This window comes from Melampsora larici-populina (genome assembly GCF_000204055.1).
Source record: "Melampsora larici-populina 98AG31 unplaced genomic scaffold MELLAscaffold_65, whole genome shotgun sequence".
Lineage (NCBI taxonomy): Eukaryota > Fungi > Basidiomycota > Pucciniomycetes > Pucciniales > Melampsoraceae > Melampsora > Melampsora laricis-populina.
In genome coordinates, this window is record NW_006768829.1 from 359,538 (window position 1) to 383,925 (window position 24,388).

General features: G+C 40.3%; 4 protein-coding genes across 4 annotated transcripts; all 4 read right to left on the reverse strand.

Annotated features, from left to right (window-relative positions):
• Positions 1-11,120: 11,120 nt before the first annotated feature.
• MELLADRAFT_123531 (uncharacterized protein) lies at positions 11,121-11,429 on the reverse strand (the record flags this gene model as incomplete). The annotated part of the gene is made up of 1 exon (XM_007416885.1): positions 11,121-11,429. The coding sequence occupies one exon, from the start codon at positions 11,427-11,429 to the stop codon at positions 11,121-11,123; it is 309 nt and encodes a 102-aa protein (XP_007416947.1).
• Positions 11,430-13,700: 2,271 nt separating this feature from the next.
• MELLADRAFT_40080 (uncharacterized protein) lies at positions 13,701-14,564 on the reverse strand (the record flags this gene model as incomplete). The annotated part of the gene is made up of 4 exons (XM_007416826.1): positions 13,701-13,788; positions 13,877-14,024; positions 14,136-14,264; positions 14,429-14,564. The coding sequence occupies 4 exons, from the start codon at positions 14,562-14,564 to the stop codon at positions 13,701-13,703; spliced, it is 501 nt and encodes a 166-aa protein (XP_007416888.1).
• A 1,027-nt stretch (positions 14,565-15,591) lies between these two features.
• Positions 15,592-20,636, reverse strand: MELLADRAFT_94093 (uncharacterized protein; the record flags this gene model as incomplete). The annotated part of the gene is made up of 10 exons (XM_007416863.1): positions 15,592-15,892; positions 15,975-16,150; positions 16,219-16,398; positions 16,480-17,196; positions 17,271-17,441; positions 17,557-19,170; positions 19,238-19,281; positions 19,361-19,523; positions 19,598-20,276; positions 20,344-20,636. The coding sequence occupies 10 exons, from the start codon at positions 20,634-20,636 to the stop codon at positions 15,592-15,594; spliced, it is 4,338 nt and encodes a 1,445-aa protein (XP_007416925.1).
• A 1,879-nt stretch (positions 20,637-22,515) lies between these two features.
• On the reverse strand, positions 22,516-24,270 carry MELLADRAFT_94094 (uncharacterized protein; the record flags this gene model as incomplete). Its single annotated transcript, XM_007416864.1, has 8 exons — positions 22,516-22,999; positions 23,075-23,093; positions 23,201-23,218; positions 23,305-23,366; positions 23,451-23,546; positions 23,619-23,695; positions 23,774-23,939; positions 24,077-24,270. 8 exons carry the CDS (start codon positions 24,268-24,270, stop codon positions 22,516-22,518), a joined length of 1,116 nt encoding a protein of 371 aa, XP_007416926.1.
• Between the last annotated feature and the right edge of the window lie 118 nt (positions 24,271-24,388).

Sequence of the window (24,388 nt, forward strand, 5' to 3'; positions counted from 1 at the left end):
TGTAAGTCACGGAATCTTCAATACATTGCGCTGCTCTAGCTCTTGCTTTACCAAGCATATCAAAGAAACTCAAGGAAGTTGGATGAAATTCAACATTTTTATTTTTTATTTGGTCTTTTGGTAATCTAGGACAATAGCCTCTTTCTACTTCAAAAGGTTTCTTCCCTGTCGTGCTATGTATACTGCTATTATATGCTAATTCTAAAGCTGGTAGCAATGTATGCCAGTCATGTGTGTGTCCGTCTTTGTCTGTGTAACAGAGTCCTTCTGTGCAATACCTCCTAATAATCTCAGTTAAGGTACTAATATTTTTTTCACTGAGACCATCAGTCTGTGGATGGTACGCAGTGGAAAGGGCTAATGTTGTTCCAATAAGTGCATGCAGACTTTTCCAGAATTCAGAAGTAAACTTTGGATCTCTGTCACTGATGATTATTCGTGGTAATCCTACGTCACTGATTATTCTTTCCCAGAATAGTAATGCAATATCCATTGCTGTTGCTTCTTTGTAGCATGGTAAAAACCTTGTTCTCTTTGAAAATCTGTCCACAATGACTAGTACACAATTGTAATTGTTAATCAATGATGGTGGAAGACCAGTAACAAAGTCCATGTTAATAACTTCCCATGCATATGCTGGTTCTTCTATTCTTTGAAGTAGACCAAATCTTTTTCCTGTGGCTTTATTTGCTTTCTGGCATCTTTCGCAAGTCTTCACATATTCTTCAACGTCTTGTCTCCAATTTGGCCACCAAGCTGTGCTCTTGATTCTGTCTACTGTCCGGTCTTCTGAGAGATGTCCTGACATAAACTCATCATGGCATACATGCAATGTTTGTTGAATGTGTTCTGCATTTATTATTACTAAATTTGCAGTATGTTTCTCTCTGAAATATAGTAGGTCAGATTCAAGTGAAATTTTTCCTTGAGCTAGTCCATCCTTCCAAGGTTGCTCAAGTGTGCTTGTCAGGCTCAAATCAGTATGCTGCGCAGACAATATTCTGGTCAGTTTAGCTGTGTTACTATTCTTCTGGTAGCTAGCTTTTACTTCATCAAAAAATTCTTCAGACAATTCACACAAGCTGATTCCCATTACGGGAATGTCTCTTTCCATTTCCTCAGGTTCCCATGCTGGGTTGCTAGAATCATTTGGCAATGCCATTCTACTTAGTCCATCGGCGTTATTGTGGAATTTTCCTGGTCTATGAGTAATTTTCATGAATGGTTTATACTCTTGTATTGCCATCATCCATCTCAACATGTGTCTACTTGGAGATTTGAGATTTGTCAGAGACCTTACTCCAGTGCAATCTGTTATTACTTCAAAGTAGCTGCCGTCAAGGTAGTAGTGTAGCTTTTCTAATGCCCAAACTAGTGCTAAAGCTTCTAGCTGGGGAGAAGAATATCTACTTTCAGTATCTGTCATTTTTCTAGATATAAAAACAATTGGGCCTTCCTTTGGTTTTCCGTCAATTATTTGTGTTTGATGGAGTGCTGCCCCTAAACCTTCAATTGATGCATCAACGTAAAGTTTAAAAGGTTTCTCAAAATCAGGATGAAACAAGATTGGTGCAGTTGTAAGTATTTGTTTTATCTTATTTACTGCATCAATTCTTTCTTTGGTCATTTCAAATACTACGCCTTTAGCGTAAAGTTTGTAGAGGCTACGAGTAATGATTCCAAAGTTTGGAATGTGAGCTCTGTAGTAGCTTGTAAATCCTAAGAATGAACTTAGTTCTTGTTTATCTTTTGGACAAGGTTTTTGTAGGACTGCTGCTACAGAGTTTTGGTCTACTGCTACCCATAGTCCTGATACACGATGACCTAGGGCTTTACATTCTTCAAAACCAAAATGGCATTTCTTTAAAGATATAGTCATACCCATGTCTTTAGCTCTGAGCAATACTTTCTCCATTGCTTCTAGGTGCTCTTCCCATGTAGTATGAAAAACTATGATGTCATCAATTATGGGATACAAAGTTGAATCTGGGAACGGTCCCGGATTTTTTCCCAAATTTCCATATACCGTTTTTAGCGGTAGTTTGGATATTGGGGAAAAATCCGGATTTTTTTAACTTTGAATCCCCGGTCGCTCCATCGGCCATTACACCTCTTTTTTCCCAAATTTCAACTCGATTTGGAAATTTGGAAATTTGGGAAAAAATCCGGGACCGTTCCCGGATTCAACTTTGTATCCCATAAATATAGACTTTGAGCCATCCTTCTCTCAATTCTTTTGAAAATTCCGTATCCATCATCCTTTGAAAGAAAGCTGGAGCATTTTTTATTCCAAAAGGCATCCTGATATATTCAAAGATTCCTAAATGGCAAATGATTCTGAGGTATTTCCTGCTACATATTTCTACAATGTTCTGATGGAACCCCTTCATTATATCCATCAGAGTGATATGTTTTGCATTGAATAGGTTAGTCAAGGATTGATCTATTCTTGGCAAAGGATATCTGTCAGGCTTGGTGTATTGATTGAGAGCACGAAAATCCCCACAGAGTCTGGATTTATCATTATGCCATGCTATCAGAACAGGTGATGTTATATCAACTTCTTCATCACTACCTACTTTCCGTATTACGCCCATACTAAGTAGTTCTTCAATATGTTTCTCTATTTCTTTCCTACTTCTTGGGCTAGCTGGATACGCACCTTTCCTTAAAATAGGAGGGTAAGGTTTATCTATTGTGAGTTCTATTTTCACTGGATGGTTTTTAATAACTCCTAGTGGTTGCTTTCCTAAACCAAACTGATCTTTGTATTTAATTACCATCTGAATTATATCTTCTTTTTGACTGTGAGTTAGATTGGGTCCAAACTCAGCTTCCAATATTTTTTCTCTAAGTTGTTTTATATTTTCATTTGTCAGAGATTCCATTGTAATCTCGGGTTTAATTGATAAAATTTCTTTATGCTGCATTAAAGCAAACTTAATGCTTTTGTTATTATTTCCAATAGTAAAATACCGCTCTTTACTATGAAATATATCAAACCCATATTGGCTCAAGTTTTCTGCTCCCAATATGAAGTACTTGTTGTTTGCATTCTCCATTACTACAAATTCAGCATTTATTCTAATTGGTTGTTTAACATGTGGGAATATCACAGGTAAGCTGATTACGCCTAAAGCATGCAGTTTACTACCAACTCCGGAGAATTTCACGTGACTACTGGGCATGATTTTTTCTTGCCAGTCTGGTATTATTTCAGACAAAAAATGTTTTCCTACAATTGAGCATGATGCTCCACTGTCTAGTAGCATTGGTACTTTACAATTATTTACTAATGCTCGAGCCATTGCATGGTGGCCTAGTGTATGTGCCATTCCGTCTGCTGGTTTGGATTTCAATAATCTTGCATCAATTGTATTCCCCATCTGCATGTCATCTTGCCATGAATGAGGTACATCCGCTTCAGCTTGTAATATATTGATGTCTTTCTCATTATCCTCATGAGTATCAATCATGCAGACATTCTGTTGTTGTTGATTCTGATGATTTCCTTCTTCACTTTCTGAACTTGAGTCTCCTGAAAGTTCCTCCGTGAAAGTCAAACTCGTCATTCATATTATCACTTTCTTCAGTGTCTTCTTCAATCACATTTATTTTCTTATCTTTACATCCTCTCCATTGATGTTTTGGATCTTTACTTCCGCAGTTTGGGCATGCTCTGGAAGGTTTCCTTTCTGATGTACTTGGTTGGACTCTTGTACTGGAGGTACCTTGTAATTTATCATCTTTAAAGGTGGCTCTATTGCCAATAAAAGGTCTCCTTGGTCTATTCAAATATCTTTTCTTAGTGATAATGGTTGTATTTTCAAAAATATCTTTGAACACCATCAGAAACATGTCCCATTCGTATGGTGTGGAGAGTTGGCTTTTAATTGCATTCCTGGCATCGCCATCAACTTTATTCAGGATCTTATTCACTATTCGGTCTTCCGAAGAGTCTGGATCAAAAGCTGAGATTCTCTTTTTTTGTTTCAAAGACCAAGCTGTGGGATCTGTGTGTATATTGGCATCAAATTTGTCTTTCATAAATAATTCTTCCATATTATTTTTCCAAACATTGTTCCCAAACCTTTTGTGAATTTCTTCTTTCCACTCATCCCATGTCATTGATCCTTTAGTTTTGCGTTTGTCCATGTACCATTGTCCTGCCGTGCCGGTAAAAGCTCTTGCTAAATGGCTTACTACTACAAGAGGGTCCATTTTCAGAGTTATAATTAGATCATCACACCAGTCAATGTAATCATTATGATTATATTCACCGTCTCCGCTAAATTTTTTCCAATCTCTTCCTGTTGGCCAGAGTTTAGTCAAAGCTTTAGTCAAATTGTCTTCCCTGGCAGGTTCTGTTATACCTGTTCTAGCAGTATCTTCTCTTACAAATGATCTTTCACACGGCGGAAGTGTATCTTCTCTCCCAATTGTTCTTTCACGAATTGTTGGGCTCTGAAAATCTCTATTAGTTGGTATAGGTTCTACGTAGTTCACAGTTCTTTCTCGTGGTTCTGCCGTGCTTTGCCTAAACCTAGCTTCTCCTCTAAGTGACGGATCAACTCGTGGATTTTCTTCAAAGGGTATAATTGAGTGTCTATAGCTCATACTTGGATGTGGTTGGTTCATTGGCATAGGACTGTTATTGTTGGTATTCCTTACATCAGGTTTAAGTTCCTGGATGATTGACAATCTTGCTGCATTGGCGTTGTCGTCCATTTGTGTCAGTTGATGTTGTATTTCAACATTTTTCTCTAATATGTTTTGATTTAATATTACTTGCTGTCTCAACATTTGGTCTGTAAAAGATTTCATCTGTATTTCTTGTTGTTTTAATAATTCTTTTGTTAATTTTTCGTGGTTATCTTTCATGTTTTCTTGTAATGCATGATAGGATTTCATCATGCTACTCTCAAATTGTTGTTGTTGCTCATTTAAGTTTTCACGATTTTTTTTTATATTTGTATCTTCTTTGATTTCGTCAATTGTTGAACTTACGTGACTTTTGTGTTTTCCAAACTTTGTAAGCAATTCTTCAATTTTATTATACGGGTCTTTAATTGGTAATCTTAATTGTTTATCTAACTTAATATCCAATTGTTTAATTGTATTTCTTATTTCACTTAAATCACTCACTATTGTATCACTTGTTTCCATGATCTGTTGTTTTTCTTTATTCCTTTGTTGACTTATTTTATTAATTGTGTCTTGGAAATTTTTATCATATCCGCTAAATTTTAAAAGATTCTTTTTCTCATTATCAGAGATTCTCGTAGCAATCTGGCTGGCTAAGTTTGTGATCTGTTTGATCATATTCTGTTGGGAAGCTGATAGTGTTGCTTCCTCAAATGCGGTGTTTAGTTTCTCTCTAATCTGCAATACTAAAGCTTGAGTCTTATTCAAACTATACATTGGAGTAACTTCTGAGTTATGTATCTCAGTTACTCCTTGCTTAACGCCTTGACTTGTATTAGAAGTGGATGCACTAGCTTCTTTAATTTCAGAAATAGGTATGTGTTCCTTCTCTTTTCCTTTACCTTTATCTTTTATCTCATCTTGAGAGTCTTTTTTAATTTCAAGAATTATTTGCTTAATTTCTTGGATTTCAGAAAATTTTTCTTTCAATTCTGCAAATTTTACTTTAACATCTTCATAGGCTGTCTGATGTTGTTCTTGGTTTTTGAACTCATAAGTTAGTGTTTTAATTTCAACAAGTTCTTCTTTCAATTCTAAGACATTTTTCATAATATCATCATAAGATGTCTTTTGTAGTTGGCAACTCAGTTTGAACTCTTGAAGTCTCACTTGCTCACTTTGCTCACATTGATTTCTTAGTAAACTCAAAGTTGGTTTTATATTTTCAACTTTCTCATAAATTGCATAACTTTTTCGTGTAATAAGTTCATCTAAATCTAATTGAGAGTTGGAAGCAGACACAACTGAAGAAGAAATTTGGGAATTTAAATTTGAAACTAAATATGATTGGTTGAACAACCTTTGAGAGTTTCATTGGCTTAACTGATCCTCCTCTGATTTGCATGATTTGAGAGAAGGTGATGAAAGATTGGGGGAATTATCTAAAGGTGGACCAGTGAAAGGAGTTTCAGCATATAGGACTGAAGGATGGGAATGGAATGAAGATGTAGGGGGTGGGAGAATACTTACTGATCTTTCTCCTTCCCCTTTCCTTTCTTGTCTGAATCTTTCTTCTCTTCTTGTTTCATCTTCTTGACCATCAACATCATGTCCAGAAGGCAAGAAGAGGTCTCTGCCAGTTCCTCGATCTCTTCCTCTCGAGCTCGTTTGCGACGCTGACTCGAGGGGCCTGCTTCCGGTCTTGGTTGATCAAATTCTTCCATCGTCTGGGGGTTGATTCGATACGGATTGTAACCCGCGATCTGTTCGACCTTCGAACGGTAACGTCTGCCCCCAAGGAAGTCTTCCAACTCCTTGTGGGCCTCCTTGGCCATCCCCAATACTTGCCTGAAGTTCGAGTTGTTGCCTGCAACTCTTGCTTCGTCCAAGTCGCGCTTAAGATTGCTGATCGCTTGGCGAAGTCGGGCCTCCTCTGCGTCCCTTGTCTGTTGGTAAGACAGTGCAGGAGGAGGAGGAGGAGGTCTGTTGGTGTGGCTGGTACCCGGAGTTGGTTGGTGTCGTTGAAGAGCAGGGGACGGGTGTGGTTGGTAGCCCGCTGGAGCTTGGTAGTGAGGGGAAGGGACCAGTGGGTGTTGGGCTACTGGAGCTGGCAGGTGGGCAGGGTAGTTCGGTTGGTAATAGAACCCGGCTTGTTGCTGTTGAGTCTTCGGACAATAAAGAAATAATTTTTTTGTTAATTTCATTTTCTTTTGCGAAATTTTCAACGAGTTGAGGGTTTGGCTTACCTGAGGCGGGTAGTGGGTCGAATAGTTTGCCCACTGGTGTCCGCCGGGTTGTCCGTGATACGGGTTCGACCGATCGTTTCGACTTTGCTGAGCCTCGTGTGCTGGCAGAGCTGGCCCGGCTTGGTGGTTGGGATCTGCTAGACATAATGATGGATAGGTAGAAAGGATGGAGTGTGAATAGTGATAAAAATTAAAAAGACAATTGAAATAATAATTCAAATGATCAGTAACTATTTTGATTACAATCGCAAATCGGAGTTGAGTTTGCTCACGGTATTCACCTGGTCCTTGACCTTGTTGATAACCTTGGTTCACGTGCCCTTGAATAGGTCCTTGATGATCGTTCTCGTGATTTAAATGCGAAGATCGAAATAAAACAGACAATAGTTCCTTATAAATACCTTGGTTTTGTTGGTATATACTAACTTGAGAAAGAAATCAATTAATCAATAGTAACTTAAGGCTTACTATGTTGATGGTGTCCTTGGGCTGGATCGCCTTGATGATGATACTCTTGAGGTTGAGTGTTTCCTGGTTCTGATACGATAATTGTTTGAGGAGAGAAATTGTATTAAGAAGAAAAAATAATAATAAACAAGTCAATTTTTATATTCGATGGATTCGAATTAACGATTTAGATAGTGATGGTCACTTACGCTGGACTTGGGCTCCTTGTCCTTGGTTCGATCCACCTGGATTGGTGCTTTGAGTATCTAGATGTAAAATGGGATTGAGGCAATTCGATTTGGTGATTTTGTTAGTAAAACACACTTTCAAACTCAAAAGGGGTACAGAGAAGTATCAATCTATTTGGTATGAAATACTTACTATGTTGATTAACGAGTAAATTTGCTGGTGGAGATCCTTCAGCTCGAACTTGTTCTCGTGCGGTACCTTTGGAACCTGGCGAGTCGATTTCAATATTCGATAAGGGATCGGGGGCTGGTGTGTTCGTTGTGGAATCAATCAGTATTGGTTCTTGCAACGTGTTTCCGTGAGCGTCTTCGAATTCGACTACTGATCTGTCGTAATTTGGTTGATCTGGTAAAGCCGGAGTGGACTGATGCGTACGACTCGCTTCGGTTGCTTGTTGCTGAGGCGTACCGTGGTTGGCTAAGTCAAGCGAATTGAACAGATGTGGGAAGGACACTACAGTAAAAAAAAAATTTTAAAAGGAATCAAAAAGGATGATGAATTAAAATACAATACTCTATCAGTATTCGGAATGAAGCTTGATTTATTGATGATAGTAAGGAAAGAAGGTAAGAAACTGATGAATTCACTTTTCAGTTTGTAGATAACTTTGATAAGGTTGAAAAGGTTTTGGAATTTGATTGAGTGGTTAAACAAATAAAAGTGGTCTGTTTGAAAGAGACTTTCTGAAGAATTAAACAAGTCGTGATCGATAGTCTTCTTATACAAAGGAGATCGCTGATCGGCCTCTGTTCCGATGAGGTTTTCGAAAACGATCACTATGTAGATGACGTATGTCAGTCTTCTTCTGTTATGCAACACTTCCGGTATTAATTGTTTGCTGACTCACTTTTGATATCTCTTGGCTGTTGTTTGTATTCTTTTGTCGTTAGGAAGTGGTTCGCTCGAGATCTTGTTCGCGGTCGTAAGTTGGAATAGAACAATTTGTTCTGATGGAAAAGGTAATGTGATTTCCGTCAGTGTGATTCTCTTGATTCCAATTGATTCAATTTAATAAAAGAGAAGAAAAAAAAAGAGATCTGTGGCTTGATTAATCTAGAGAAAAGAGGTGAGCCGTACCTTTTCTTTTTTGAAGACTTGTTGTTTGGTCCGATCGGAATGTTCGGATTTCTCGATTTTGATCTGAATCCCCCGCTCTTTCTGATAATCGATCTAATTCTCGTTTGCTCTTCCAACTCGTTATCCTGATCTTAATCAGTAGGTTGGTAGATTATCTTGATGGTAATCGTTGTTGAGTTAGTGATTGTTGAGGGTATGTATGTAGTCACTGTCTATTGGGGTATCTGGATTTTCGAAATTCGGACTAGTGTGTATATAAAAATTACTCGACTCGACAAATTTACACTTGTCACTCGGGCTGTCACTGCTACTTACTCGAGAGATGGTACTCGTAGTGAGTAATTTCAGGGTGTCTTTTCAGTAGATGACACTAAAAGAGAGAAAAAAAAATGTTTTTTGAAGATGTTGTGAATTAAGCACAAGTGGTTGTGGTAAATCAATTTTACTTCCACAAGATGTGTGTTTTTTTTTATAGTTTGTTTAGTTGTATAGAGATTTGTGTGATTCTCAATGACAGTCTGGTTTGTGTAGGATGATAATAATTTTGGAGTGTTTCAAAAAAATATACTCCAGGTGTTGGTGAATTTAGCAGATGATTGTTGTTGGCTTAAATTTTGATTGTCTAGTGTTATGAATTCTCACACTTTTGGCAAAAAGTTGAGGTTGGAATTTGGTTTCAACACGATGAGGCCCCCAAATGTGAGGGTTGGGTATTCAAAAGAATACTCAGGGCTCACTAAAATGGCAAGGTGGGTTGGTAATTTTAGATAATCAAGGTTATATTTCAAAATATAATGTATTACAATAAAATTATAAGCTAAAAGAGAGGAAAAGGGAAGAGGGGAACTGGTCTGTTTGGGTAAATCCAGACAGACTACAGTTAAATGACTCCTTAAAAGGAGGTTCAGAGGGGTTTAATTATAATATGATTGTTAGAAGCTGGATCCAAGGCTTCCCTTCAATCTTCAAGGTAACTGATTGAAGAGTGATATGGAGGTCACTAACCTGGTTGTAATAAAGTCACCAACTTGTAGTTATTCAAGAGGTCACTAACCTGGAGTTGATGTAGGTCACTAACCTGTAGTTGTTCTGAAGGTACACTAACCTATGAGTTGATGTAGGTCACTAACCTGTAGTTGTTCTGAAGGTGACTAACCTGATGGTTTATTGGAAGGTCACTAACCTGAGAAAGAGTTCTACTTGGGGGAAGTAGAGGATCCAAGAAAAAAGGATGAAGTATGAAATTACTTTATCTTCTAGTCAGGAACTTCTTTAAAGAAATGAAGTGAATCACTAGTCTTATATATTATAAGACTCTTGATTATATACTTCAATTGAACTTTAAAGGGTTCTTTAAAAGAGTTGTGTAATAAAATGCTTGGGGGAAAGTTCTTGAAGGCTGAGAGAGGAGGGGTTTATATACTCTCCTCTCCAAACCTAATTGTAGTGATATTTGATTGTATCATTACTGTGGTTTAGGGTTTAATGATTATTATTAATTATTATTATTAGTAGTATTACATAGTTACATATACGTGTTATGTAATTTATGTAGTATAAGCATTTTAACTCTTGACACTGAGTTATGAGGTGTAATTGGTGTTTTATTACATGTTACATATGTTTTTAAATGTATATGTATATGTAATTGGTGTTTGTATATGTTTTATTACATGTTACATGTGTTTTATAAGTTGTATGTACATGTAATTAGGTTTATAAGTGAAAGTTCTATATTATAAGTTAGTTTTGGGTACATGTATATGTACCCAGGGCTGACAACCTGTGCCTTTAGTGTTATGATAATTAATTGTTCCAAAAAAATGAAACTTTATTCCAATTGGGAGAGTGTTTCCTCCTGACAGTGCAGATGCCAAAAATTTGGCTGCTGAAGGTTTTTGTGGGTGGAAGATGAAAAGATAATTCATGAACATTTTTTTAATGCAAGGCCCATTTTTCCCAATTTGATTCTTTGAATCAACAAATTCCTTCTCAAAGTGACCATCATACTTTCCAAATATAAGCAAAAAAAAAATTACAATCTAACAGCCAAAGCATATCAATAGGCTTGAATCACATGAACATATTTAAATTTATCAAGTTAAAGAATCATAGACCTTATGAATTTCTAAAGAGAAACAAGATAGATAAAGAAATTTTAAGAATTCAAATACTAAAAAAGTGGACTATTGTAGATAAAATCACTGCCTCTGATGAACTCCGGCCTACAGTAAACTTTGAATAATCAAATGGATTTCAAGTTATGCAATCAAATTTGATAAAAGGTTTTCTCAGCAGATGTTCCAAAAATGATGAAACCTTTAGCATTTGAAAAATCTGTATGTGGGTGTTTTTTTGGTTTGCTTGTGATTTGTTCCTGGATTTGTGGTGCTTATAAGTTTTTAAGTTTGAGGATGGTTTATCAAGTGTTGACCTTTTGATTTATTGATGTTAGGTCTAGGGCCCGGGGGTATGATGATGGTTCCCACCGCAGATCCACTGCTCCCCATGAGGGTGGGGTGAACTTTCATTCAGAGTGTGGCCAGAAGAGCAACTCCAAGTCACCATACTATTATGTTCGCATGTCTTAGTCACATAACATCTACTTTTTGTGTGTCGGTAACCAGCACATCTCATGCTCTCTTGACATCTTCCGGAAGAAAAAATTGTCATTGTTCTCCCACAATCTCTGCATGTCAAATTTGCCAATGTGATGCTTGCTAACACAAGTAACCACAACAATAGGCATGCAGGGGCGTACTTCATGATTAGTTAACTGTGGTGCCTAGTTCAGAAGGATGATCTCGTCAGTTGAAGCCGGCAGTCAAAAAATACTTGAAAACTTGCCAAATATGACCAACTTAGGAGAAGGATAAATGTAAATTCTTGCAAATATGTGAATGTTTGAAAATGTCAGATGGGATCACCTTCAATAAGAAGAAATTTGAAGAGTTAAACAGTGTGATGGGGTGCTCAAGGTTGACTCCTAGTGAAAAGACAATAATTTCAGCAACCACCACATCAAGAGGTCGTACAAGTTCAAGATATCTTGTTACCAAAAGAAGAAAACAAAGCACATATTAATTGATGATAAGAGGGGCAATCTACCTGTGATCCACACAAATCTTTGTGGCTTGCAACTGACTTCAACAATACTTGCAGACAGCCAAAGACTTTTTCAGTTGCAGTAAAGGAAAGAAACATATGTGGTAAGTAAATGAATATATAAGAGTGTGTTTTTTCTCAGAAAGGACCCAAGAGAAGTATTTACCGGGTAGGTATGAGTGGATGTAACCTGCTGGATCACAAGGAAACGAGAAAGAGAAGGCTGCTTTTAAGCTTTTCAGGCTATCGCTTGCTATGCAATTTGCCACATGGCAGGTAAATTTATCTGTTGTTGAAGTTCATGGCCGACGTTTCCGATGAAGAGAGCTTTGAATCGATACCAAGACATTTCCTGAGACCATCAGATGAGCCTATCTGGGCATAAAGTGTGCCTTCTGATCTTGATTTTTAAGAAATCTCCGCATGCTTCAAGTTTCCCTACAAGTTTGCTCCTTCATATACACATTCAGTTTTGTTCTCGGCTACGTTTGAGCAATAATCAATGGACATAGAAGGCACCTAAAAGCTACAAAAAGATACATTATATTCTTTTGAGACGTTTGAGTCAAGATCTTACATTGTGGGATATGCTCCAATGCTTGATTATGATCTAGACTTGGCCTTCTGCGCAGTCCTCTTGCCTATAATGCAGAACACTATCAATTGATACCCAAGACAATCTCTCAGACCCTCGGATGAGTGTTTTTTCGGCACCAAGGGTGTCTGCGGACACCTGTGGCACTACATACGAGCTACAAGATCCTTGATATGCCAATATTTCGTGCTAGATCACCCCAGAGGATCCAGATCAAAAAGCACCTACTCTAGAATTCATGTGATCAACCTAAAAGGTTTGCGAAGACTAAAATTGGACCTTTTATATGTACTAGACTATGCCGCTGCGGTCGTGCCCGCACCAATTGAATTGCCCACTTAATGAAACCGATAATTGTGTGGTTGATTCAGATTGGCTGTTTTTTGAAGTACACAAAGACATGTTCTGAAACAACATAGAAAATAGGTTTGTATAGTGTCTCTTTGTGATTACATAGACATCAAATTTCTGTTCATCTTTTTTTGCTAATCCACAAGTCCCTTGAGACTTGGAGAAAGGTTTTGTCATTGCAAGTGTCCTTAATAATGGACGGGTATGGAAGTGTTCATGAATACAGGATAAAGAGGGACATTAAAGTGTTTCAAGTGCAACTTGAAGGGCAAGATGACATAGTGAATGTGAAAATGGGTGCTCAGCAAACCTAATGTGAACACATTGCAAACAAGACTTTTGATTGAAGAAAGTTGCAAACCTGGTCACAGCAACTTTCAATCAAGTTCTGAACCTATTGATTCCTGTGGTGTGAGGTGGTGGGTTTCTGAGTTGCACAATACATATGAACATGGACAACTTGAAGTGTTCATCTCTCCGTCTACATCATCACATTGATTCACATTTTTTGGCAGTAGGAGTCGTGAATTCATGTACTTTTGACTTGGTATGAGCAGTCCACTGATACCTTTCACTTGTGTCAAGAGACTGGAGGCTGAAGGTACCACAAAATCAACAGATCTGTACCAAATTGGGCATGGTACCCATACACCTCAACAATCTACTACCCAAAAATCTTGAAGCAGAGCTGCATTCATCATTCTTCCTTGCATTGATTCTGTCAGATTTGAATAATTCAACTGCACCCCGAGTATATAGCCAGGAATCCTTGTCATCAGTAGTAAAGCTTCAATGATATTCATTACAATGAAGTCAATCCAAGTTTTTTGCACACATGCACGTCATTTTTTCATGATCTTCGAATCTTCCTTCGTTAGGCAAAAGAAAAGTGAAGAGTCTGCTAAAAAAGATGCCCGATTGGTTAATCTGAAATTCTAATTTAATCCGACTCTTTTCTAATCACACATTCAACTTGTATTACAATCTCAAAGTTCATCTGACATGATAGCAAAAAACTCTTGTTCATTAATTTCACCATCTTGATCAAGATCAAATTCTTCAATCATTGCTGCACTGCAGCCCCCCCCAAAAATAATAAATGGTATTAGGATATAGAATATTTCATCAAGTTTTGGAAAAAAATGAAATGTGAGGAACTCACAGTTCTTCTTCATCTAGATTTTCTCCTAATTCTTTTGATATTTTCCGCAAATCTCGTAATGAGATTTTACCTTTATTATCCGTATCAAATAATTTAAAAGCTCTTAGAATTTCTTCTCTTGGATCTCGTGCTTGAATCTTTTCTGTCACTGAAAAACAAAATCAAATTTTAACATTTACAAATATCAGTAAAATAATCCAGGTTGAGACTATCGAAGCGAGAAACGAGTGGGCAATGACAAATGGGTTTCTAGACTTACTAACTTTATCGAATTCAACAAATTCGATCAATCCTTGACCCTGTTTATCATGATCTCTTAGAATCTTCAGTACTTCAGGCTTCTTTAAATCGAATCCTAATGCCCTCATTGCGACCTTCAGTTCGTGATCTGTATCAACAGACGCGTATTCCAAAAAGAAAATTAATACACAGGGTCAGCTTGCGAAGAGGACCGAGATATGATTCCCAGATTGAAATCATAACAGGCGAGTGAGCAAAATTCCAGTCTGTCCAGACTGAGGAGGGAGACCTTCTTCAAATCAGTTGACTTACAATCAATCGCGCCATCTTTATCAGTATCGAAAAGTTCAAAAGCTTCCTTGATCTCCATCTTTTGCTCTTCACTCAGTTCCCTGACCATATTTTCCTCTTCATCTCCTGCTCCCATCCGATTCCTTCGTGATGACATAGGCGCGTTAACGGCGTGCCGGTTTAGGTTCGATGACGAGCCTGCTGCATTACTTCCAGGAATCGCACGTCGCTTCTGTTTTACAAGGTTAGATGATGGAGTGACACCAGTCGAAGATCCAACCCCAGGCGTGTTATACATAGTTTTGTTCTTTCTTTACGCTTCTTTTCTCGGTATAGAATAATCAGAGATGTGTAGAGTTGATCAAAATCCAAAAGATTGACAGAAAATGTGAAGATGCTGGTGAAGAGAGTTGGTTATTGAGGATGATTGAATGAGGATATGATATTTCTTTTTAGTTGGTCGATGGGTTCGTTGGGTTGAGTATGTATGCACTGTTAAGCTGGTCGATCGTTATGCGTGTTGACTCAGTTGTCCACTTTGGATGTCTTTCAAATTAACCTGATCTGACTGATCAACTTCTCAAAAAGCCCCAATGCCCCAAACGCGTCCACACCACGCTCCCGTATCAGTCGGTACACCACATCGGGTATTAGCATCCGGAGATCGCCTGACTTTGCGCCACCTTCTCGTTGAAAAAGCTTTGCGCTTCTTAAAGTTGGCCAACGGCCATGCTATCAAGATATTTCGATTACATCACACCAGAGCTTAGGAATTAGACAAAGAATTGAAAGGTCAGCCAGAGATAATCCGACAAATCATGAAACCCGGCTTTTGACCTTGGGATGATAATATAAGAGCTTGGTATGAAGCTTCACTATATCGGCAACTCTCTTCCATGTAGAAACCAACTCCAAAGAAAAAGAAAAGAGTCATCAAGATGGATGACGAGATTCATACGATATTATATAGTGCATAAAAATGCCATCACAACTTGTATTTGTATACAAATACTTCAAAACAAATGCTCTCAAACTACATATGATATGAATTTAATTTACATTGATAACAAATAACTGATAACTGATGATAATATTTTTGAAAAAGAATAAGTCAATTCAAGAACCAAAAAAAACTGAAAACAACTCTTTTCCAAGAATTAGAAAAAAAAAACTCCAACGAAATATTATGTTGACTTAGAAGTTTTTAACGTTAACCATTTCTCCCATCTTTTAATTCTTTCTTCATCTATATTTAAAGATTTAACTTCATCAACTTCTCCATCTTCTTTTTCTCCATCAATTTGTTCACCTTCAATTCGTTTTCCTTGATGTGACTTAATTGATTTTCTAAATAAAAGATCTGATGTATTTGGACTAAAGAATAATTTATAACTTCTCATACAAACTCTTACACCTAAACCAGGTTGAGTTAAAAACATTTTTGGATCGATTTTTCCAATTGATTTTCTTACTGAATGGACATTGCTGAAAATTTCAATTTTCTCAAAATCTGAATCAGTATCATACAAAATATTTTGTTCTACAAAATCCAAAACAATATACGTACCGTTTAAGAAAAGCAGGTTTGATTTCATAATTCCCTAAACCAATTGTACGATCCACTGACATATCCGCATAACTTTCAATGTAACTTGACCAAGCTTTTTCGACCGCTTCATAATCTTCTGGACTGATGTCATCACCACCTACCAACTGAATTCGCATTGCCTGAAGATGCGAGAGCTGCGATGGTAGATAATCATGGTATGAGCTCAGTCAGGATATATAGTAGGCAAAGGTGATCGACATACCCATTCCATTCGAAATAGTTTGGTATCAGTACCTCCTGTTAAGGCTTCAACAGACCTCCGATAGGCCAATCTTTGTGCTTCAGTCAAGCCACCAGCTCTTGAAGTTCTGTCCAACTGTTTGTTTGTCTCATATAGTCTGAGAATTTCTTGCGAAGTTCCATCATTGGACAACTTCGCAAGCTGTTTGTCACCAAAAAACACATATCAAATTGTCAGTCTTGGGTGAACTTAAATAAATGATGATAATGAGGATTCACTCACTACTTTCACCAGCGCTTGACACAACTTATCAATAGTAATGACTGAATAACCTTTGACTCCAAACAAATTTCGACATTCATCCTCGAAAGAACTTTGATCCAATTGTCCGCAATTCAAATTTTGAATACAAGTCAATAAGTTGAGATATGTTTCGAACTTTGATTTGACGGAGGTGGAAGATGAAGATGAAGAACTGGGGTAGCTTGTTGGTGTTGGGCACATATGGATGTTTTCGGATACCTTCTTGAGTGTGTAAAACCTGGTGTACATGATGTGTAATAATCTAAAGAAGCAGTAAAACGCATTATTTGTGAAAAAGTTATAGCGACGTTGCTTTGGAGGCGGGTTTATTGGTCGATGATTCATCGGACGTTGTGTAGAAGCCTGCGGCTCATCAGAGATCGGATTGCATGGCTTCTCGCCCTCACCTTCATTGATAGGCGGTGGACGAAGAGAGGAATGAGTACTAGACGTAAAACTGGATAGAACATCCATGATATTTCCTTGAGTAGGTTCTGGTCCTTCATCTCGTACCGAAGATGTTTGAATTTGATCCGGGGCATCCGGCACATCGTAGTCAGGAGCATCTGCACCGGGGTTGGCGCCCGGCAGAGAAACTGGTGGCAAAGTCGAAGAAGGCTCTTCGGTTGCAGTTCTCGAATGGCTAGGGGTCGTGCCTTTATGTCGACTAGCTTCCGACCGCCGAGCCAATGCCCGCTCACTTAGAAGTGGAGCGTTGTTGCAAGCATTTTTCATCGCTTTCTTACGGAGGTCACTTGATCCCACTCCACTATGTCCATCTTTGGTACTTCCCCTCTTTCTGCCTGACGCATTGGTAGATCTATTGGGTCGACCATTCGAAGATTCGGGTTTGTCTTCATCTCCAGCCGAGTTTTGCGTCGGACTTCCAGCTCGATCACTGACATCTCCATCAGAACCGATCGTCTCGTGACCTTCGCCGTCTGCATTCTTGCCATTCAAACCGCTTACACTCTCTTGTCCCTTTCTCTCCGGTGGCAAAGGAGTTAGATGTCGCTCGAGTTCTGCCATTGGAATATCAAAGAAGCTATTGAGAACCGATTTCAGGAAACTTTCGATATGATCTTTATGTGAATCATCCAGACCAGCCGAGTTGGGCACATGATCAAGGAAGTGGATGAGGATTTTTAGAACGTCGTAGAATACATCAGTATCACTCAGGTCGAGCTCTAGCTGATACTTCGGTAAGAGTTGGATGATCGAAGGGTCCAAGGCTAGCTGCCGTTTTTGCTGTTGTTCACGTTTGATGAGTTCAATCTCATTGACTAAATTTTTATTCCCGAGCATCTTCTTATCAACAGCCTTGAAGCTTATACCTTGATGGTCTAGAGCTTTCCAATAGTTCTTGCCATCCACCTCACGCCACACGCGATTCCAATCTCTGAGAGCCTTCTTCCATTCCTCGTCCTTTTGCTTCAATCTCGCTAAAACTATTGGAACTGCTAAAGCAGGATTTTCATGAAGAGCTTGAATGACCTCAGGTCCATGCTCTTTACCGTATATCTTTTTGATTATCCGTTGATAGATGCTCTTACTCTGTCCCCCTAATCCGGGCTTCAGCCGGTATTCGGCGCGGTGTTCTGGCTCCATCTGCTGGATCCTGAGATTAATTGGCTCAAGTAAGGCAATGGTACGAACGTTGGCTTCGATATGATAGTCATATTCGTGGCGCTCGTCTTCAGCTTGGTACAAAGCCCGCTCGAAAGAATTTGTCTGCCGTGGCGTGAATAATTGCTCGTCGATGGAATGGCCGGGTGGGGCACATACCCACCTGTCATTCAGTACAGCCGAACAGAGCGCGTCTCTTCCCGAGCAAGCTAGTGATACATCCGATTCGGGGACTTGCCTATAGCTAGGTCCGCATTCTGGAGGATCCTCGGAGCCGGAGAGAACCGGGCGAGTGTTCAAAGTGGGATGACAGCGAGCCTTTTTTGGTTCAGGTAAACCGTTGGCCTCTCCTTTACGTTTCATAGGTAGCATGGATTGATCCTCTCGCCAACCGACGATGTCGGTGAACCTGTTGAAGAGTTCCGGACAGTTGACCAGAAAAGGTCCAATCTTGCAAACCAATGTGTTGAGATCGATCAGGTCTTGGGTGAAGAGGTTGATGATTTTCAAAAATTCGATGTAGGTGGTTTGATCGCCAAAATAGGTTTTTACATGATAAAAGAATAGTAACTCCTCCTTAGCAATCACCCTCTTGGGTATTCGATCAGGCGTCAGCGATTCCTTGTTGACTGGATTGCGAGCTTTCCCATTGACTAGATTTTGCGGGGCTTCACGAGGTTGTCGCGTTTCCCGCACAAGAGCACGGTTTGATGTTAAAGTAGCGTTATAGGCCTCGCCTATAGATCGGTAACCGGGCGGGGCAAAGCCAGGGGGAGGCAGACCGGCTGTCGAGGTAGCGGGAGTAGCTGCATCACCACCTGGGTTGACGACACCCTTCGGTTTCCTTTTCGTACCCCTCGGTGTGTTCTGATCAATAGAGACAGCAGTATCGACTTTATTACTGTCGGAGCTGGCGTTGCGGGCCTTGTTGGCTTCAAGAACGGCTGTACGAGCGCCACCTGAGATTGCCGCCTTGGTATTGGTAGCCACGTTGGCACCGTTTCGCTTTCTCTTAGGTATTGGCTGCTGAGATACGGTACCAGACTTATCAGACTGGTGAGCACCATCAGTATGCGAGTTTGAGGAGAGCTTCAGAGATGGAGATACTGACATTACTCTGCTTCGGATTTGATTGTAGGGAAGAGTTCTTTGCATCTGAGTATGAAAAATGAATGATCGACTGTCAGCACATCCCAATCCTTTGGCCGCAGAGGAGCCTAGGTTCAAGTCTTACCATCATGAGATGTTGCGCCAGCAGAATTACAAACACCCAACAATCCTTCGGAGTTGCTAAGTGGCTGTGGATTAGTATTGCCGGAGGTATCAGGTAAAAACTGCATGAACTCCACCATGAGGTCCGGTTCTTCGCGGAACAGATGATTCACTTGTTCATAGACCTGAAGAATCCCGACCCAATTATGAGGTAGGCCCCGGATCAAAGGTGATGAGATACTGTGGATGGAAGACTCACTTCTTGGATAGGTTTAGCATCTCTCTGGTATGTTTGTAGAATATCCAAAAAGGTCTGGTAGGTTTTTGGATCGCTCGAATATCGATTTTTGATCTTGTTGACATAAGTGATAGCATGATTGAACTCGAGGGGTTTGACTGTGGATTTAGACGCATCCGTGCTAGCCGTGTTGGATAAGGCGGGGCTGTTAGTTCGGACAGTTCCCAAGCCATGCGTGGCAATCACGTCCAAAGTCACAGGCTTAGTCTTCGGGCCAGAGACTAAAGAGGCAGCAGATGTAGATGCCGAGGCCTCGACGCCGTTGGGTATCATTGTCCGAGGCAATGGGTTGAGGGCGAGGCTATTGACGTTATCTCGGGTCAACTTGTCAGCGGATGACATGGAGTTGACAGACGAAACACCTGTGGAAGGATGCGCTGCAGTGGTGTCGGGAATGATGTGGGAGCCAATCTCCTCTCCTCCGCTTTGAAGAGGCACGCGCTTCTGAGTTTGAACACCCATCGGGTGAGTAACTGTGATCAAGTTATAGGCCGAATTCGACCCCGCATGGGTGGACGCTTCCCCTTGAGAAACATCGATACGGTACCCTGGGGGCAAGAAGGTGTTGAAGCCTTGAATAAGCGCCGGATGGCCTCTAAAAAGTGATGAAACTCCGTCGATAACTCCTGGTGTATCAATCCTAAGAAGCATACAAGAGGATTCAGCCGAAAGCATCTTAAGGCTATGGGTAATCGGTTGTGACTTACGTTTGAGTCTTAAAGTCCTTCATGATATCTAGAAACTGATTGTAAACGCCAGGAAGCTCTTGAAATTGCAACTTGACTTGATCGAGATAGCTCAACGCATCTCTAACATTCAAAGGCCTGTAATTGTGAGAAGAAATGATTGAAGGAGCCGCCGGGTTATTCTGATTCGGGGGCACAGAGATTGGTTGAACCGCGCCAGCAGTTGGTAAAACTGCACTGGTCAAGGTTTGGGGTGCGCTTGGAGCCGGGCTCGATGGCTTGTTCGAAGTGAATGTCGAGGGTGACATGGCCATGCTTCTCGGGGATGCCTGAGGGCCTTGAGACATCTTCCCTTATCGGGGATTCTGGAATTTGAGAAGTGTAGATCCTGATCAACAAAAGATGGTCTATGGAGAAGCTGAGTAAGATCAAAGGATGACATTGGACATACTTGTTTTGGTTTTGCCTATATTCAAGTGAGAAAGCCGATGTGCTGTTGCTTTAGGGATAGACAGGATGAAGTATGAGTTATTGGAATGTGAATGTGGTTTGAGTTTTTTAGTTGAAACGATGAAAGAGAACAAGGAAATGTGATTTGAGTGGTAGACTTCAAGAGATTCGAAAGAAACACAAAGCTGGAAGTTCACATGTGATTTCCTGACAAAACAATGTTTACACATACCAAGACACTGTTACATGTAGCCTCCTACACATACAGCTAATTACAGCCTACAGTAGTAAATACAGGTCCCCTCTTTGTTTGTATGTAAACACCACCTCGATCTCTGGAGTCTGGAAGCCTTGAAACTTGAAAGGTTGCACAGAAGGGTGTGTATGGTCCGCACAAAAGCAGGCATATTAACCACAAACTTTACCTTGTCTTGTAGGATCAAGGGCGCGGATTGATCACACAGAAAAGTTGCTTTTCCACATTGTATGAAGAATTGTAATCTTCTGATCCCAGACCAATCATTCTACGTATTCTCTCTTCTTGTTGAAAACCTTGGATCAAGGTATCCTGAGCGTTTGATGATTTTTAAGGGCGGGACTGGGAATAAGGTTAAGACAGTACTTACTCACTGCCTGGTACGGGCAGTCAGTCTTTTCCGCAGAAGGTGTCCCTTGAAAAAAAAACGTCATCAGAATATATATAACCCAATGTGTGTTTGGAAAGGGTTTGCGTCAACGCGGGAGATTGTGGCACTTATAAGACAAGTGTTCAGCAGGAAGCGGAATTTTTACTCTGAATCATTGAAGAAAGCTAAACTTAACTGGGACTTTGTTAAGTTTAGAAGAAGAAGAAAGCTGTCGTCATTTTGTGGACAACGCCGCAGAAACATAAAATTATATATCAAATTGCTTTGAAAATAAACATTGTAAGATCAATCAAGTAAATATCAAGGTTTGGTGAGCAGAGAGTCATTTTGAGATAACACCACAGGAAATTGGCTGTCGTAACATAGATTGAGGACCTGGATAATTTGCTGTAAATCTTTTGCAGTAAATCTGTCTTGTTCATGGCACAAAGATATGATGTAGTACAATTCCTCATTTGTTTTGTAGTATATTATATATAGGCTTGAAGTGCGGTGTGCCTCTTCATTGCTATGATTCCTTCACTCTTCTAAATTTAGCTCCATTTTTGTCTTCTTATCGTCGTGCCGATAGCTTCCACTCAGACTTATGTGCTGAGACATATTTTGGTGAGATGTCTTTTTGATCATTTATGGATACGTGTCAAAAATCAACGTGCGGTTTAGAAATGTCATCTTGTGATTCATCTAAATATACAACTTCAAACATGACATGGCTTGAAAAGAAAAACATATCGGGGTGAATGTATGAAATGAAGCTTTGATCAAATGCAGCAATATTGAACTCTATAGAAAACTAAAAGTTGAACAAATCATCAGCTTTAAGTGGGTAAAATCTTTATCTACATTGGAATAATTTATTGTTTCTTTGGTTTCTGATGATATTGGCGGCAAGAAAGAATAAAATATACATTTTTGACCTAAAATTCAGGCTAGGTTTTTGTAAAGAAAAATACAAGGTCTTTTGCTTTGATTGGAAAACACTTCTGAGTAGCCTGACAATGATGACATGATCAGAAGGTAGCCAATACCATGCAAGCTATGAAAATTAGTTGAAGAGGTGTCTCAAAAGAGGACATTACAGACGTAGCGTAACATTCTACAACAAAGCTGTCGAAAAGAGCACTGCCACGATCGTAATGCAGTAAGCATTCCGGAAAGATCTCCCAGCTGAGTTCGCCGGCTGTGAAGCGGGATTCGGACTCGCGGTACCCGGACTCGTGGTATTCGGACTGGCGGTACCCTGGCTCAAGGTACTCGGACTGGCGGGACCCGGGCTCAAAGTATTCGGACTCGCAGGACCCGGGATCAAGGTATTCGGACTCGCGGTGATGTTACCCGGGTGGGCAGTGGTGGTGAGAGTTCGGTTTTTAGCAGGAACCACTGTGGCGTTTGATTTCACTGGCAGAAGACTGATCGTCTGCACGGCGTGGCAGTTGCTTGATTTTGCCGCACGATGCGGAATGGGGGTCTTGGCATCTCCTTGGTGGAACGTTGATGTGCCGTAGACGCCTGGGGGCGGAGCCGAGTCTCCCTCACAGGAGTCGAAGCCTGTTTGATTATAGTTTCCGGGCATCACCCAGCTTATTGAGACCCAAGGATAAGTGAAATCCGTCAGCTTTCATCACTTGAAAGTCAGGAGCTGAAAGCAGACTTACACGCATCCCATCACATCGTCTGCAATCAACGCCGAGAAAGGCATACACCAATACCATCAAAACTTTTCAGTCTCGAATCTCATCGCAAGGTAGGGAAGTCTTGTCTAGAAGAGGTTTTTCACTCACAGATGTGCTGACAGTATACTGTGACAGAAGCAGGTTCATGAGAATATGTAGATTGATTGTGGGATCTGGAAGCATCATGGTGCGGCACAGAATCCTGGACTTACACCAAGCTTGTGGGTCCCCTGGTTTGCAGATTCGGAAACAAAATTCACCATCCGCCATGAAGCTGAAATGCAGATACAGAGTCGAGATGTAAGTTCGTGTCTCTTGTGAAAGTGTGAAAGCGCGATAAAGGAGTTTAGATACCGACTTCATCCACTCCTTCACCTGCTGAACTCCACCTCCAAAGGCCGTAGTGTAGACCAAACTACCGATGGGATTTCCTAAACCTGTCGCTCCATGCGGGCTAAAAACCACAGAGTGATATTAGCAAACGCCCCAATGAAGAAAAGTGCCCGGAGACTCCAATTTCGCGTACTCAAGCTCTCCACCGTCATCCTTTTTCTTGATGTTCAAGGCCGGCCCATCGATGAAGCCTGTGATTTGCACATAATGCTGTTCCCAAATTTATCAATGATTTAATCTCAACTCAAGTGGCGTAGAGGGCAGAATCGGTCATGTTGCGATACTGACTGGCGTAGAGAGGAAATGAGCGCTTATCAGTGCTCCTGCGGGGATCTGCCTGGTTCCGCGACCGGGTTTGGTGCACCAGGCAACCTCGTATTCTTCTGAATTGCCAACCTCTTGCTGTCCCGAGGGAGGTGCCCAGAGGCAAAAATCATTAAGACTGTTGACGTATCTGTTGGGCCATACGCAAATTGGTGAACAATGAAACATCCGGTACAATAAGAAGGATAACCTCAGCTCGTTTTCGCGGACGATATTGCGCAGGCAAAGGCCGCCAAGATAACAAAGATGGCGAAGCTAACGACTTACAACGTCTGGCAGTTGGAATCTTGCGAGGAATGTTTGCCGCATCGGTTATACCCATACTGACCAGGTTCCGTGGTGTTTGGCAGACGAGAGGGGTCCGGCCAATTGGGCTTACCACTCGCGCTCACCTCTGACTCCCACAGTGTCGCGATGAAGAGATGGATGAATGAACAGCTGAGATGCCGGGTGACCCACATGGTAAGCTTGTATGTGCAGTCAATGGTAAGTGAGTAAGCGAGAAAGCTGGAGATTGTCACGCTGAACACAAAAAGAAAGTTCAAGCAGGTAAATGGATTGTATCACGACGGTTGAATG